Source organism: Esox lucius, chromosome 5 (assembly GCF_011004845.1).
Source record: "Esox lucius isolate fEsoLuc1 chromosome 5, fEsoLuc1.pri, whole genome shotgun sequence".
Taxonomy (NCBI): Eukaryota; Metazoa; Chordata; class Actinopteri; order Esociformes; family Esocidae; genus Esox; species Esox lucius.
In genome coordinates, this window is record NC_047573.1 from 11,224,487 (window position 1) to 11,239,679 (window position 15,193).

The 15,193-nt window shown below is 46.9% G+C and overlaps 1 protein-coding gene across 1 annotated transcript; it reads right to left on the reverse strand.

Moving 5' to 3' along the window:
- Window positions 1-718: 718 nt before the first annotated feature.
- Window positions 719-13,293, reverse strand: zgc:152977 (SUN domain-containing protein 1). Its single transcript, XM_020046899.2, is given in 23 exon segments — window positions 719-1,537; window positions 1,702-1,794; window positions 1,990-2,157; window positions 2,247-2,362; window positions 2,542-2,626; window positions 2,847-3,137; window positions 3,460-3,604; window positions 3,693-3,769; window positions 3,859-3,981; window positions 4,093-4,362; window positions 4,520-4,686; window positions 4,835-4,893; window positions 4,973-5,066; window positions 5,603-5,701; window positions 5,829-5,951; window positions 7,407-7,487; window positions 8,105-8,239; window positions 8,584-8,703; window positions 8,782-9,045; window positions 9,155-9,384; window positions 9,461-9,664; window positions 13,228-13,254; window positions 13,256-13,293. Coding segments are annotated over 23 exon segments (3,126 nt in total). The 3' UTR covers window positions 719-1,420.
- Window positions 13,294-15,193: the final 1,900 nt, after the last annotated feature.

Consider the following 15,193-nt stretch of genomic DNA (forward strand, 5'->3'; position numbering starts at 1 on the left):
TTTTTTCCTCTGTTCAAAGATGTGTTCTGTCCGTGGTGCATTGTTACCAGTACTGGTGAAAATCTTTTGAACTATTGCACACATTATGGTAATGGCGACTGCATCCATTCTGTGCTATCAAGGGAAGGCAAAGGTGCGTTAAGGTACCTGGTCTAACAACGTACAATGACACTGCTAAACTGTGCGCACATAAGCACAGACCATACGGTTTGTAAATACTGTCATTGTTATTGTTGCCGCGTTCTGTTATCCATTTCCTAAAGCATTCAAGCAGAAATCGGCAATAATTGTGTTGTAGTTTTGCCCGTGCTTGTCTAATAAAAACCTGAAACTTGAGTACATTTCGTCTGTACTCAAGTTTGTGCCAACTACTCAAACCAGATAAAAGCAAATCTCAGATCCCGTTAAACCCAGTCTTTCAACTATGTTTTATATTATTTGGTTAATAATTGAAGACACCTAAAATAAAAAAGCATTCTGGGACTCCAGTGTGACGCAGTATAATAAACTACACTGCAGTTACATCATTGCGACCCATGTTTCGATCCTGTTTGTGGCATACTGACAGTGCCTGGAAGTCCAGCACATCCCCAACCCAAGTAATGCCAATGCAAGTTCCTGCTGAGTTTCTATGACGCAAGCTATAACCCTAAAATCCCTATGAAACTCAAGATTTTTTTTTTCCATTTGAAGTAATTGAAATACACATACATTGAAATTACACTCAAAATTAAGATCTTTATTTGCAAATGTCTCAATTATGTACAAAAGACAAACATAAAATTATATAATAAAAAAATAACACCTGGATTGTCCCAAAGTCTCAAAAGCCTTTACAAAAATATATTAAACAGTCATTAGGAACAAACAAATAAATAATGAGATTTACAACTGGGCACTTGGCGATACATCTAAAGGGCCTGACTTCTATGGCTTAAAAGACCAGCACATAACTTAAGTGGTAAATTCCAGTTATAAAAGAAATATATAAATTGCAGCATGTATTTCAAAGCAATACTGATATTACTATATTTAAAATGACAAACTGTTGACAAAATGTACAACTTTACATTCTTCCATTGTTCAAGAGAACACAGTAAAACCAGGTTTCACCATAAGCTAAAGAGCTCAACACACAAAGCTTGTGTCAGACTGAGCAATGGTACTGGAAACATTGTTTAACCAATAAAACCCAATACCAGTCCTCCATATTTTCTGTCTTCTGTAGGAGTCCAAGTGGTCAGCCCATTGTCCTTCAATGACAGTGCTTCCGATTTGGACCAGTTGTCACTAGCGGTCAAGCTGAATTAGTGCACAAATCAAGTTTTGCAGAGCAAGCATGTATGTGGTTGTGTTCCTTCTCTGTATAACATGCCACCATTCACCTGCAGCACATTCAAATGTAGACAGTCTTGTGTCATTAGTCAGGACTGGGCTGACCGTGTACTCTGAAACGGTACAGACAGGTGTACTCTGGGTTCCCCCAATTGGACAACACCCGGACCTCAATGATCTGATAGGCTCGATCATTTTCCTCCTGTGGACAGGTGGCAAAAGACACTCAATGTTGACTGATTTGGTCAAGAAAGAGTAGCGAGAACCTCTTAACTACAGATATGGTCTATGGACTCCCAACTTAACACGTGGCCAACGCAGCCGCCCCTCCCCGTCCCCTCGGAGGTAGTGTTGAGGTGTACTTACAGTGACAGGGTAGGTCTGCAGGGAGTCCCCATCCTCCTGGTAGGTGTAGCTGCCCAGTAGCTTACCCTCATCCTGGTACTCATCATCTAGGCCCTGGAAACAGCAGACAACCACAGCAGTAAGCGGCAGTCCGTCATTAGTGATCCACCAAGGCACACGGACAGGAAATGGGAGTCGGATTCGAGCGGCCACAGGGCGTCATATGGAATGGCGCGCTTAGACGGTCGCAGCGGACCGGTGGCGGTTCAACGGGTGACGGCTGTTTAGGTGGCGGTTTGCACGGCTTACGTAGACATTGAAGTGGCGCGGGGCGCTGCTGATGGAGCCTAATGGAGACAGCGCTTTGGGGGCGTGCTCCAACGAAAAGGCAGAGGGCACGATCCTCATGGAGAGGCGGACCACCAGGTAACCCTGGGAACCCTGAAACGCCCAACAGTTCCCCGGATGGACGTCAGGCTGCAGGACAAGACAGAGATGGAGAGAGACGGATCAGACCAGCCTACGGATGGAGCACTGCTGTCCCGGTGGGGCGACCAGAGTCATACCTGGATGACCACGCGTGGCGACTGGGAGAAGTACCACAGCGGTAGGCCAAACAAGCTCATCAGGGCGGTCTTGGTCTCGTACGTCTCAGAACAGCGGGTACTGAGGACGCTGCCACCTGAAAGGAGACCCAGATCTCAGATCAGTTTCACAAACCTCCACACCGTCCACCACGCTGGATTATAGCCTGGGGGCCGGTTTGCTAAAGTCGGCCACGCCAGAAAAGACCAGATCAGTAGCATTGTAACAATAGGCAGTAGGGAAAACACCCGACAGCCCCCGTAACTGTGACTTTACCTCCAGACTCCAGAGCGTAGTCAGCCAGGCCGGTCCGATCCTGGGAGTACAGGTTCAGGGCATTCTTCACTATCAGCTGCACATGCTGGAGGAGGACGGGGGGGGGGGGACAGTGGTTGGATGAGAAGATATGGTTGGAACAAGGAACACTGACATGAAACCGATTCCTTTAGCAATCGGTTTCAGGAGCTCGGATGCCAAGTCCATTCGAGCTCCTAAACGGCCATAACCACTACTAAACCACAGCATGTTAAACAGTACACCCATACATTCTTTTAAATGTTTTTACTAAACCCCAACAGTACCTCCTCAGACATCCCCGTGGCTCCAACGGTGTTCATGACCGTCTGAGTGACGGTGTCACGGCTCAGGGTCTCCTGCCCGGCCCGGTTCTCCTCCAGCTGCCGGCTCACATTCTGCAGGATGCTAAGCTCCAGGGAGGCTAGAGAGGTCTGCAGGTCGGCCCCGCTCACGTAACGCTCGGACAGCCACGGCAGCAGGGTCTCCGGGAGCTCCTCCTCCCCGGGTTGGGAATCGGCGGCACGCTCGCTGCCGTAGAACAACGACCGTAGCTCACGCTTCACCTGGGCGGACACCTGCCGGACACACCGTCGGGAAGGTCACAGGTCAGCTAAAATACCGGACGGCCTGTTGTGCACCCTTCGCACATTTCCCAAAGTATTTCTCCCCCCCCCCCCGGGTTCAACATGAATTAACAGAAGAGTTGAACGTGATATTCCCCTGCTGTAGCCGCAGTCTATTTTCTGCTGCATCCCACAAACCCAGGTAACGGATAACGCATTAGTCGTTGCTGACTAATCATCCACATTGATTAGTTGTCGCAGCCCTGAAGACACGGGCAGTTACGTAACGGAATGAGAGGCACCTACGGGAGCAATGAATGTCGAAGCAACTCACCGTTTCGTGAAGTGTGTCCAGGCGGTGACAGGCTCCCTGGCAGCCCATCACCCCCTGCAGATCATTCCTAATGCCCCCCAGCGCCGCCTCCAGCCGCTTCACCTCTGCCAGCAAGGCATCATGGGACTCGCTGTTTACACCCACACTGGAAGGGCACGAATTGTCACCGACCACAATAATCAGAATGATCAGGTGTTACGACTGCAAAAGGCTGAAGGTTGTGTTGAACTCACCCGTTTTGCACTGGTACCGGAACCGGTCCAGAAACAGGTACAGCAGCGGCAGTCTCCTCCTGTCTCCTCTGTACCTCCTGTAGACATAAATATACCACAGGGTTAGGAGGAGATACCCGTTAGGGACTCCACACAACGGCCTGAGGTGAGACTGACATGACGCTACCTCGGTCTGGGCTGCCAGCGTCTGGAGCAGAGCCTCTAGTTGAGCCAGACGAGACGCCTGGTCCTTCTGCCACACCTCAACCTGCTCCTGGCTGGTCTGACTCTGCGCGGCCCAGGGAAGAGACTACAGATCAGCGAGCACACAGAGGGGCGTATCATACAGCGCCAAAGGCAAACCAAGTCATTTTCACCACAGTAAATTGGATCTCTGGCAATCCCACTCGGGCAGCCTCACCGGTTCTCTCTGCCGGGCCGCGTCATTCTCCATCTCGCTCTTCAGCAGAGTGAGTCTCTCGTCCAGCACGCTGGACACCCACAGCCCCATGCGGTCTCTATCCGTCCGGGTGTCCAGCTGCTCTTGCAGCGCCTGGTAGAGACCCAGCACCTTCCCGTGCTGCTGCTCCCGACTCCGTTCCCCTCCCTCCACCTTGTCCCATAGCTGGGCCAGCCGGTGTTCCAACTGGGCCAGGCGCTCAGCGTCCACAGACACCAGCACACTGCCAGGCTAGTCGCATACCGGGCAGGAGGACAGAGGTTAACAACACTGTCTGAGTCTACAGTTCAACCAGGAGCACTGAAGAGTGAGTGACAACCCTGCTACTCAACAAATGCTCTGATCCTAAGCAACTACGGAAGACAACCATCAAGAACAGCAGTCCCACCTGGGAAACCTGGGGTGGGGGCGGGGGCATAGCAGGCTGTCCGTCTTGGGGTTTTTCCAGAGGGGACTGGTCTTGGCCAGAGAGGAAACTGAAGGCCGTCCTCCACTCAGTAACATTAACAGCAGGTAACAGAGACAGCATGCTGGATAGACCCCAGTGCCACAGACCTGGAAGACCAGAGGAGACACCCCGCTATTGAAGACCACATGTGAGCAGTAGACTGGACCTCTACGGAAGTAAATGACTTGACCTCTACGGAATATGGACACCCAGCATCAGGGTGTTGGGATGGACAGAGAAAACTGTGGCATTTACCCAGAAGGAGGAGAAATGGTAGCAGAACCAGCAGGAGTTTGAGGAGCTTCGGGAGGCACCTAGGAAAACAGAAGTCCTGGTGAGTATGTTCACATTCTCGTGATGAAGTCGAGTGTTACTCGGGCCAACGAGACTGACCGTGTCAAGACCAAGATGTTGAGCAGAGACATGAGAGTGACCAGTTGATACCATCCCGTCCCCAGCCAACCGAAGGCCCGCGTCACTGCCTTCCCTGTAAACAAACAAAGGAAATAATATCAGGGGTGGACCAATGACAGTTCTTCACTGCCACACAGCACTGCAGATCAGCGGCAGAAGAACATTCACGAGATGGGATACGAATACAGTGCGACAGGTTTTCGAGTTAGACGTGTCCTATTCTTTGGCGCCAACTAATCTAAATGCGCCAAAGGAGACAAGGCAGCAGACAGAAGAGGAAACAGGTCTGCAGCCACCCCAGGAAACCAGTGAGGCCAGCGCATCAGAATGAGGAAACGCATTAAAAAAACTCAACAGGTAGGAATAAACTCCAGTATTCCGTAAGCACCTGCAGAGGCTGTTAAAGAGTCAACTGAAACGAGGGGGCTTACAGAGGTTAGTAAGGTTAGCCACAATCCAAGCCACCATTCACCAAGGGGTTTCAGGTTAGAAGTAAGACATCCAGCAGGAGACTAGTCTAGGAGGCAGGACATAGGCAGAGCAGGGTGTGTAGAGAGGCTGCTCAGACACTGTAAGGGAGACCGGTTATTTAACGATTGCAAATTTGACCTGGGAACATGGCAGCCAGCCAGAGTACAGACACCATCCTCTGCGCCACAGCACTGACAGCGGAGCCAGTCTTCCGCCCCAGCCACAACGCCCTGAAGCCTGGGGGACAACAGCGGAACTAAGCACCTTAATCTACTTACACTGTACAGTGGAGAATAACATAGTACTGGGTACTGGGTTCATGCTGGTAATCAGAATAGGCCACTGTCTTGGCTTAATAGGTGACCTGTGTAAGCGGTGACAGGCCACAACACGCCCAATATATGGTGTGACCGGGAGACCCACGATGATGACGATGATGAGTGGATAACATGTGTCTCCAGGTGCTGCTTCCCTTTGCAGTCATCACCTGTAAACCCCAGTAGTACAGGGGACAGCAATGGCATCACAGAAAACATGACAGCACAGAGAGAACAATCATTGGGCACATCCCTCCAAAGACCTAAACGTCCCTCTACGATCGAATACAGGTACCCTAAAGAATGAGCGTAGCCACAAAAGTGAGTGAAAATGGTATGAGAGAACTGGTCGGTCATCTCCTTTTTGCCCACACTAAAACAATTGCTGAATGAATCGATCCAGAATTTCAGCAAAATCAAAGTAGATTTCAAGTTTTGGACTGATTTATAGCCTGATATGAAGAAACCATAGCAATGAGTGCTTCAGAGCAAATCTGCTACCGATCAGGTTAACTTGACCTTGGCTTGCCCTGACTGGAAAATAAGACTGACTCTGGAACCAGCGTTATTTGATGTGCATTCGAAAAAGAACAGGTTAGGTTATCTGGATAATTCAGGAGACTTTCGAACATTATCCTTTTTCCGTACAAATCACATCTCAGGCTAACACTGGCTACTGAACCTGTACGTTATAAAAAAGGTCAAAGCTGAACAGCTTAAATTGCTAAGCAATGTGGATGATGAATGCTTAATTAAAAGGGAAAAACAGCAGTCTGTTTTTCTAATCTCAAATTAATAAATATTTGCAAAAACATGAAGCCTAATTGATCTTGCATATTCTTCAAACGTCACTGGTGATGGTGTCAGACATTTCCCCATTCATACACCCTCAGACTACATGAATAGACAATTGTGTCTTAGCATAAACAGGCAGATATTGAATAGTGTAACATACACTTTCCCCAAACCAAATCATTTTCAGTAAAATCCATTGACTTCCAGGATCTTTACTTGCTAGTGGAATGAGGGGGAACATGGGTTAGTTCTCCTGGCCCAAAAGCAACAGGAAACAATGTCCTAACCTGTCAAATATTATATAATTATTCATTCAACACAATCCATGAGCTAGGGCTATTAGAAATCTGAATTGTGACACTTTTCATTTTGTTTTAAGTTAATGTTTCAAATAATATTTTCATACAAGATTTGAAGTTTTAGTCTAGTCGTCTATCAGTTGGTATTGACTTGTGATCTCCTTACACTTGCTTTAGACACTCAGTAGTATTATCCTTCCACCCTGAACCACCTGGGATTACCTAGTACTATACTGGTCTTATTCAGTAAGGGAAGACTAGGAGGAGAAAAGTCATGTCATTGTTCAGAGGCACGATTCTAAACCATCTCACTGAAATACACCGAATCAGACAGTACAGCACAGTAAGAATGCATTTCCTCTATCCATATCATCAAATAACATTGTCATTACTGTAGTTTCCTGTAGCAAGCAAAGACTACTCAACGATTTACATAAAAATTGAAATGGATGTGAGAGGCTAATCAACTCTTAAGTATTACAATTCTGTATAAAGCAGAATTGTGACTTTCTACAATCGGAAGTTACTTACACAAAGAGCCGCTGCGATTCATCGGTTTCCCGTCAGTCCCAAACTCTTTCACATTAATGCTTCCGCAGTAGCTGGAGTGACCTGCAACCGACAAAGGAACTGGATAAAACACTATCACTGCAACTACAAAAACATCCCCATTTCCTATCCCTTACTTGAGCTGAGAAAAGAAATGAAAAGTGACAGTCAAGAGAGCTAAAAAGACAAAGCATTTGCATGTCACCAGGGCAATAGCCAAAGCAAAAGCTGTCCATTTGTTTGGAATATAAATGCGGTGGGAGAGTCACATGGGTTTATAGTGTCAGACCAACAATGTGATGTTAGAGTGAGCTGTGTGCAGGGAAAGCTGTGGTAGACGCTCTCCGCTTCGCTACTGTTCAGAGACATCCTGCAGAAGGTGATTAACAGTGTTGGTTAGAAGCTCATGATGTAGAGCAGCCCCCTTCTTTCCTATGCCCACCTCAACCTCCAGTACAATGCAGACAACCAGCCGTACAGCAAGGGGAACGAGAAACAGAAAAAGCAACAGGGAAAGTTCAGTTCGGTACACCGCAAATGTGGCTCCAGATATAATCCGTTAAAGTGTTCTGAGAACCATGCAAATGATTCACAGACCCTCTGAACAACACCCGACTTAAGTGTGTGAGCCAACCCCCACGAATAGTCTCAGTTAAAAGGAAAGGCACATGGAGCAGTACCGCTGTTGATTACGGCTCTGTCCCCTTTGGCCTTCTTCACAGTGGCCTTTATGAACAACGTCAGGACAATTATGGTCTTGGCAGCTGCTCTCCTGCTGTAGCGGAAGCATGTTTCCATTACCGACCACAGAGCACCTAGAGAGAACATTAGAGATCCACTAAGCATATTAAGTGACTTTTATCAAGGTTATATAGAACCACCTAGATAGTAGTGGACAAACCAGCCAGGTTTCTGGCCACCAAGTGATTTGCATACACCATAAATCTCAGCGCTAGCCCCTGTGAGACAATGCATGAACAGGTTATGACCAAGGAAGTGCCTGTTGACATTCATCTCCAGTTAACTGATGTCATGCAAAGAAGGCCCAACCACGTCCCAGTCCCTGAAGCACGAGTGGCGAAAGCTGCGACCAGTGACGGGGAGCAGGCAAGGCTAGCGGACGCTGTGACGGTCCCGAGCCGACGCCCAGGCCGGTTACCTTTGACCTCACCGGGTTTCCTCAGCAGCGCGTTCTGTAAAAGCAGGAAGACGAACGCGGCGCGGGCAGCCGCCCACCGGATCAGCAGCACACAGGCGTCAGAGACGGACCGCGGCGGACCTGAATCAAATCCACTCATTCAGAATGCACAGTACTCAGCACCAACACACCATCTCCGTGCTCTGGCTCTCATCTCACCGGTGTTGTGCCTGCGGATCTTCTCCCTGGCGTAGACCGTGGAGGGAGGGGAGGAGGCGCAGGGCAGGGCATGGCTGCTGCTGGCGCAGGGGGCTGCAGATGAGGAGTACTTGGAGGAGGAGTGGGTGGGGAGAGCCTTCTTTCTGTCTGACTGGATAGTGCAGTCCTTACAGGTACTGCCATTCAACATGGAGGTCTGGGTCTGGGCCGAGTTAATGTCTCCGTTGACCCCACATAGACTCTGCTCTACTGTCATGGTCCGCTCTGACACACACACACAAACGAATCCAATCACCCTTTGTAAACAGCGTCATTCCAGACAAGCTGATGCTGTGAATCAACCATGGCCCGTAAGGCTGTTTAAAACATGCACCTTTGAGTTCGGCGTCTTCGTCCAAACCCCAGAAGCTATCGACCAGCGTGCGCTCCTGGATGCACGACTCGTCCAGCATGGATGACAGCAGGGAGGCGTCGCTCGCGGCCACGCTGTGAAGGCTGCTGTTGTGCTGCTGGGAGCCGTGCTGGCTCTTACGGGGCGTGCTGAGGAGCAGGGACTGGGAGCAGGAGACGCTGTGCTGCTGAGACCTCCTGCTCTTCAGCAACCTGAGAGAAAGGAGAACAGTCAGACAGACCCGATATACACTCAGGCCCACATCCATAGGGAAGCAGCAACACTCACTTGGACTCTCTCTGGCTGACTCCTCCGGCGCTGAAGGAGGCGCTGTGGTACAGGTGGTTGACCGACGGGTCCATACTGTCGTCACCATAGAGGCCGGTGGTGGTGTGCAGGCGCAGGCTTCGCCGGGACATCCTGGGAGACTGGAACACCGCAGGTATCCTGTGCTCCTTCTCAAAGTCCAAGGCTGTTGTTGAGTAGCTGGAGCTGGGCAGCACAATAAAAGACCGGAATTCATACATCCAAGTAAATATAACCAAGAGAAACTCTCCACATTCTCCAAGCAATAGTAAAATCGCTTTATTGACAATAGCAATGCTTCATCGACTTTCCGTTGGGTCTTGAAAGGCACCAACTTCATGTACTACAATCATGAACTTGCACATCCTATGAAAATAGACCCACTGTTTTCACATCCTCTATAGCTAGTATGCAACGTTAGCAAACACTGTGCCATAATAGTAGTGTGGTGCTCTGCTGGTGTATACCCCAGTCACCATGCAGGGCCGGTTTTGCAGGACATTAGTACGAAAGTCCTTCCCTTTATAAAGAACACCAATGGACAACAGGCAATGTGACAGGCCCTTGTGAACCTGGTGATACAACAGCAGGCAACTACTGCCAACTTCAAGACACACCACAACACACCACACCACACCACACCACAAAGCTTTATCCATGTTATGGCTTGTTTAGAGTTGGCCCAGATTTCCACAAAACGTTATGCCCAACTAAAAGCCAAACTGCAGCGGCCCAGCCTCCAGGAACAATCCCCGCATTCAAGTTGTTGGACTTTGGAACGGTTTAGAAATGTGTTCTTGTGACTGATACTAGAAGCGATTAGACTAACTGAAGTCCAACTAAGGAATGCTAACTACCAAAGTGTAACCAGCAACTTTCCATTACAATGCACGACAGACTATTACAGCACAGTCTTGTGTCATTACAGACTGGAACCAAACCCAATATCACGGCCACAGCCATACACACAAGTTGGGTCAACAGCTGACAGTGCCCGCTGTCTAAACATAGCCACACGCACACAAAGAACATGTATAAATGGAGGATAATACACACATATCTGTCCACCCCCAGCTCTCCAAAGTCCACCCCTCGTAGAAGTCGCTCATCCCAGGGAAAAGCCCCCGTGGACGAAACACACGGACATCCACTCCACACACTCACCAACTCACAAATGAAGCACAGGCCAGGAGAGATCAGGCAATTTAAATGTCGCTTGCTGCATGTAGCTTACGCTACGCTGTGTTCACACTTCCTGTAACCGGCTGAACGGACGAGTCACTAAACTGACCAAACACCCTCCCTCTGCTTCTCCTCCCTCCCTCCCTGAAACAATGACTGCAGACAGTATGACAGAAAGAAAGACTTGCTATTTAAAACAATGGAAATCTGTGTCACTGAACAGCGCAACCTCTCTTTTATTCAATAAACAAAAGAGTGCATCTGTTAATGGCCTTTTCCATGCAAGAACCTCAACATGCCCGATTCCCTGCGTCTTTTTCGTCGCATGCCAAATTAAGCCTCTCCAGGATTACACTGGGCCTGGGCAGAGCCAATTATGTGCTTTTCCCTGCTTGGCCTGCTGCCTGGGGCGCTCCAGGCCCCTCTGTAGGCCAGCTGTGTGTCCTCAGCAGAAGTCCTGGGCAGTCTAATTCCCAGGGACGGACCAGCCAAGCCAGGCCAGCTGCTGGTGGTAGACCAGGCCAACGGGTTCAGAGGTCACTCTTCCTCTCACATGGACAAGACAGTAGTCTCTCAGTCGCTCACAGATTCCCCCATCTGCCCCGCTTTATTAGGATTTAAGCTCCACACCAGAGGAAAGGGCACCCCCTACTGACTCCGAATTGAGTGAACACTTAGAGAAGATGCCCAGATGGCATCACCACTCAGTGCCTGTCAACTGGTTGGCAGGAGGGTGCCATTTTATTTGTTATTGGCGTACACAGAAGTGCAGCGCACCTGGACAACGACACCCATGTGGAAACTGATTATTGACTGGTCCCACAGTCAACACTATTGTTCCCACCAAACTCAGAGTGTAACTGGATACTGGACTTTGACATGCACACCACAGGCTGAGTATCCACAACACCTCTTGCTCACTGACTTAACATGGAGACCCCCCAGGAGTGGGTCCTCTGCCCTCTGCTTTATTCCCCGTTCACCCACGACTGTCTCTGCACAACATCAACTCCATCATGTTTGCTGACAAAACCACAGTGGAATGCCTGAAAACGAACAACGATGAATAAGCCAACATGGAGCAGGTAAGTAAACTTGCATTAATGGTACCAGGACAACAAACCTCTCCCTTAATGTCAACAAAACCAAGACAGGACCGTTGACTTAAGGAAGCAAAAGGAACACTCCTGTATCCAAATCAACAGGGCACCAGAAGAGTCAGACGTTTTACATTTTGCACTACATACATTCAAGTCATTCAGCAGACTTGTCCTGAGGATCTTGAGTGAGAGTGCATAAATTCTTATTCTTTGTCCTCAGTAGAAAATCCAACCCATAACCTAGGAATTGCAAGCGGAGCTCTTGTAGGAGTGATTGCGGTCCACTACTATATTTGTCGACACAGACTTTATTATGCATTTACTTTTGTTGCCTCATTCTACAGTTGTTGCACTGATGTGAGGGAGCTGGAAAGTTAGCATTTAACATTCACTCTGTTAATATGCCAACTAAAAAGTAGTTTTTATAGTTGTCAAGTTAACACTGAATGGTTCAAACTCCACACTAAAAAGGCCATTTCCAGCATCAGTGTCTGGGGTCACACCCCCAGACTGGCCCTGTTTTGCTTCACAGCAGTGGGACACAACATCCAATGATATGGAGAATCAATGGCTGGAGCCTGTGTAGACAGAATAGCTCAATTACAAAATTGCTGGTCTAGCAGAACTCTTACAGCCCAGGAAATGCATCAGGGATAGATATCTTTATTCTGATTGGCTGAATATTTCCTTACCTAAACTGTCTTGTGCTATGAGTAAAATTCAGCCAGCTTACAGGCAGAAGCAGCAGGGGTTATTTATTATCTGTTTCACAACCGAAACTTAGTACTGTGCTTCCTCAAGGAAGCAAAGGGCTTCTTGCGCTACTTATAAACGTATAAGCTACTTAGCGCCTATTTGTCTGGACACTTTTCTCAAGAGTTGTGCAGTTCAGCTGGGGCAAAGGCCTTTTCCATTCACTGATTATTTATTTACTCCAGTCCCAAAAAGCACATGGAACACGCTGCATCAGGTAGCCACAGACAGTATTAGTCATTACAATGTCATCCTAGGGCGTGGCAGAAAATCGAATCCCACAATAAACCAGAGGCCTTTTAACCAACAATAACCACTTAGAACTTCCCTTTTTCAGTGAGGGTAACACACCAAAGAAAATTAGCTGTTTTGTTATAAAATGATAAATAAAAAAGGATTAGAATAGAAGAATGAGCTGAATTAAATTCATTTGAATGGAAAAAAAATGTATCATGACACACGTTATAAAATCGAAAGGAAAATACTCTGGAAAAACCCCTTGGACTACACCTGCAGTTTTCAAAAATCAGCTTGATAATTACCAAGTTATTCATACCAGTCCTAACAAAATTACTTACTCAAATAAGTCATCTTAAAACAAGGCTAGCTTAATTCAGCAAGGCTGAATTTATAACCACTGCCTCTAAACTTAAATTTGTTAAAGTCAAGACCTGTTTAGGTCTTAGATATGGGCAACTCAGCATGCACACTAACCTGTGGGAGTAGGTATAGCCAGAGTTCAGAAGGTGGGGCTTGCAAATGCACTTTTGAATGGTCCATGTCTGGACAGTCTCCTATTTCTTAGGATGAGACAAAGAGCCAAAGCATGACACTTAAACCAGTTGTATGTACGCACATCACTTTTGGCTTCTGAAATTCAGATGACCTGTGGGTCTTTTTTGACTTGAGCACAGATCTGTTTTTTTTAACCCCCCAGGTCAGGAGGAACTGCCCTAGCTCAGCCCTCCCAGACTCATCACTAGTGTCTATGGAAAAAATGTGTTATATAAATAGCAGTGATATAACCCAGAAGTCTGTTAATATTGTAGTAAACAATATTTAAAATCCAAACCCAAGACAAAATGTTCTACCAGCCAAGTCTTAGTGAACAAATCTCAGAGTAAGGACAAAAACACATATCCGTTGAATAGATAAATCACAGTCTTTGAGATTGATGGCAGCAGAAACTAAGGCCAGACTACTGGTTGGTTATGAATCTCTTTCAGCCCAAAAATCATCAAAACAAGCAACAAAAGAATGTGCAAGCTAGTGTAATGGCTACTGACATAAAGTCACTATTCAACTTCAAACTCGTATAAAATATAATTTCATTAAATGCATTTGTTATCGCCTGAAAAAGGCCGGTATAAATGTTTATTTATTTTCGTTTAAAACCTAGACAGAAAGAGCATATGCTGTAAAGTAAGAAGACTTGTCACAGCAAGTAACTGCTCTCAGTTAACCCAGCATCACCATAGCCTCATTTGTTTAAAAGAGATTAATGCTAACCCCAATTTCTAATTAGTTTGCCCCTGCAGACACCCAGACACTAGGTATTTTGCTGCATCATGGCAGGGCTATGAAAGCCTTAGAGCGCATCCAAGTCACATCCAGACACTACCATGCCAGTGCTGAGTGGAACCAGTTGACGTACACTGCTGGCAGTTGTATGGAGATATATTATTAGTCACATACATATTAAGGACTAAATAAGGAATCATCAGCTGTGCACTAAAACATGAACATCTCTCCTCTCTACATACAAAAACGCTAGAATGATTATACCTGTATGGATGAAGAAAATAACCTGAACATTCATCATTATAAACTTCTATCTATGAGGTTCACATGCAGTAGTAGAGTAGCCGTGTTATCAGAGACGTTTGAGCTACTCTCATCATGTCAATAATCAAAATAAATCACCAACTTGCCTTTAACACAACTAGCAACTAAATCCAAAGAACAAGATCAGGAAAGCTGCCGTAAAAATGAGCGGTTCACACGCCGCACAGAAAAGCAAGTTATGGTATTGAACGGCAAGTTTAGTACCGCTCAACTCAAACCATCAAATAAAATAAATCGCATCATCACTGGGCACAAGACCTCCTTGGACAGTCAAAAACAATCCCTAGTGATTAACACAAAACCAGTATTCCAAAATGGCTTCCTGTAACAAAGAGTCAGAAATAACTGGCCGTTGGTTTTACTACCTGTAGATAGTGTTGCAAGTTCTTCTCCAAATGTACTAATCGAGTTCACACCCCGACCGGTCTTTCGTTTAGTACACAAAAATCTCGACCAATACATACAAATCGTACAGAGAGACAGAATGTCAAACGTCACTTGAGTAACCTTTTCAATCCTGAACCAATCCGTGCAGGGTTCAAAGGAGGCTGGGAATCTCACGCCCAATAGTAACTTGCAGTGGGTGGGATCCCGCGAAAAATGAACGGTCATACTCGAATAATCCGCCTTGACGGGATAAATGTAGCAACTTGTCAAAGTAATATTATATAGTATTAATGTGTCCACTTACCTTAATGTCGGTATTGGTAGGCGATATAAAAATACTGCTAAATGTTACCACACAGTGGGATGGACAAGCTAGTAGTTGATGACACTAGACAGGTGACCAGTTAACGCTAGCCACTAAAATCAGCTAGCTAACCAATGTATATAT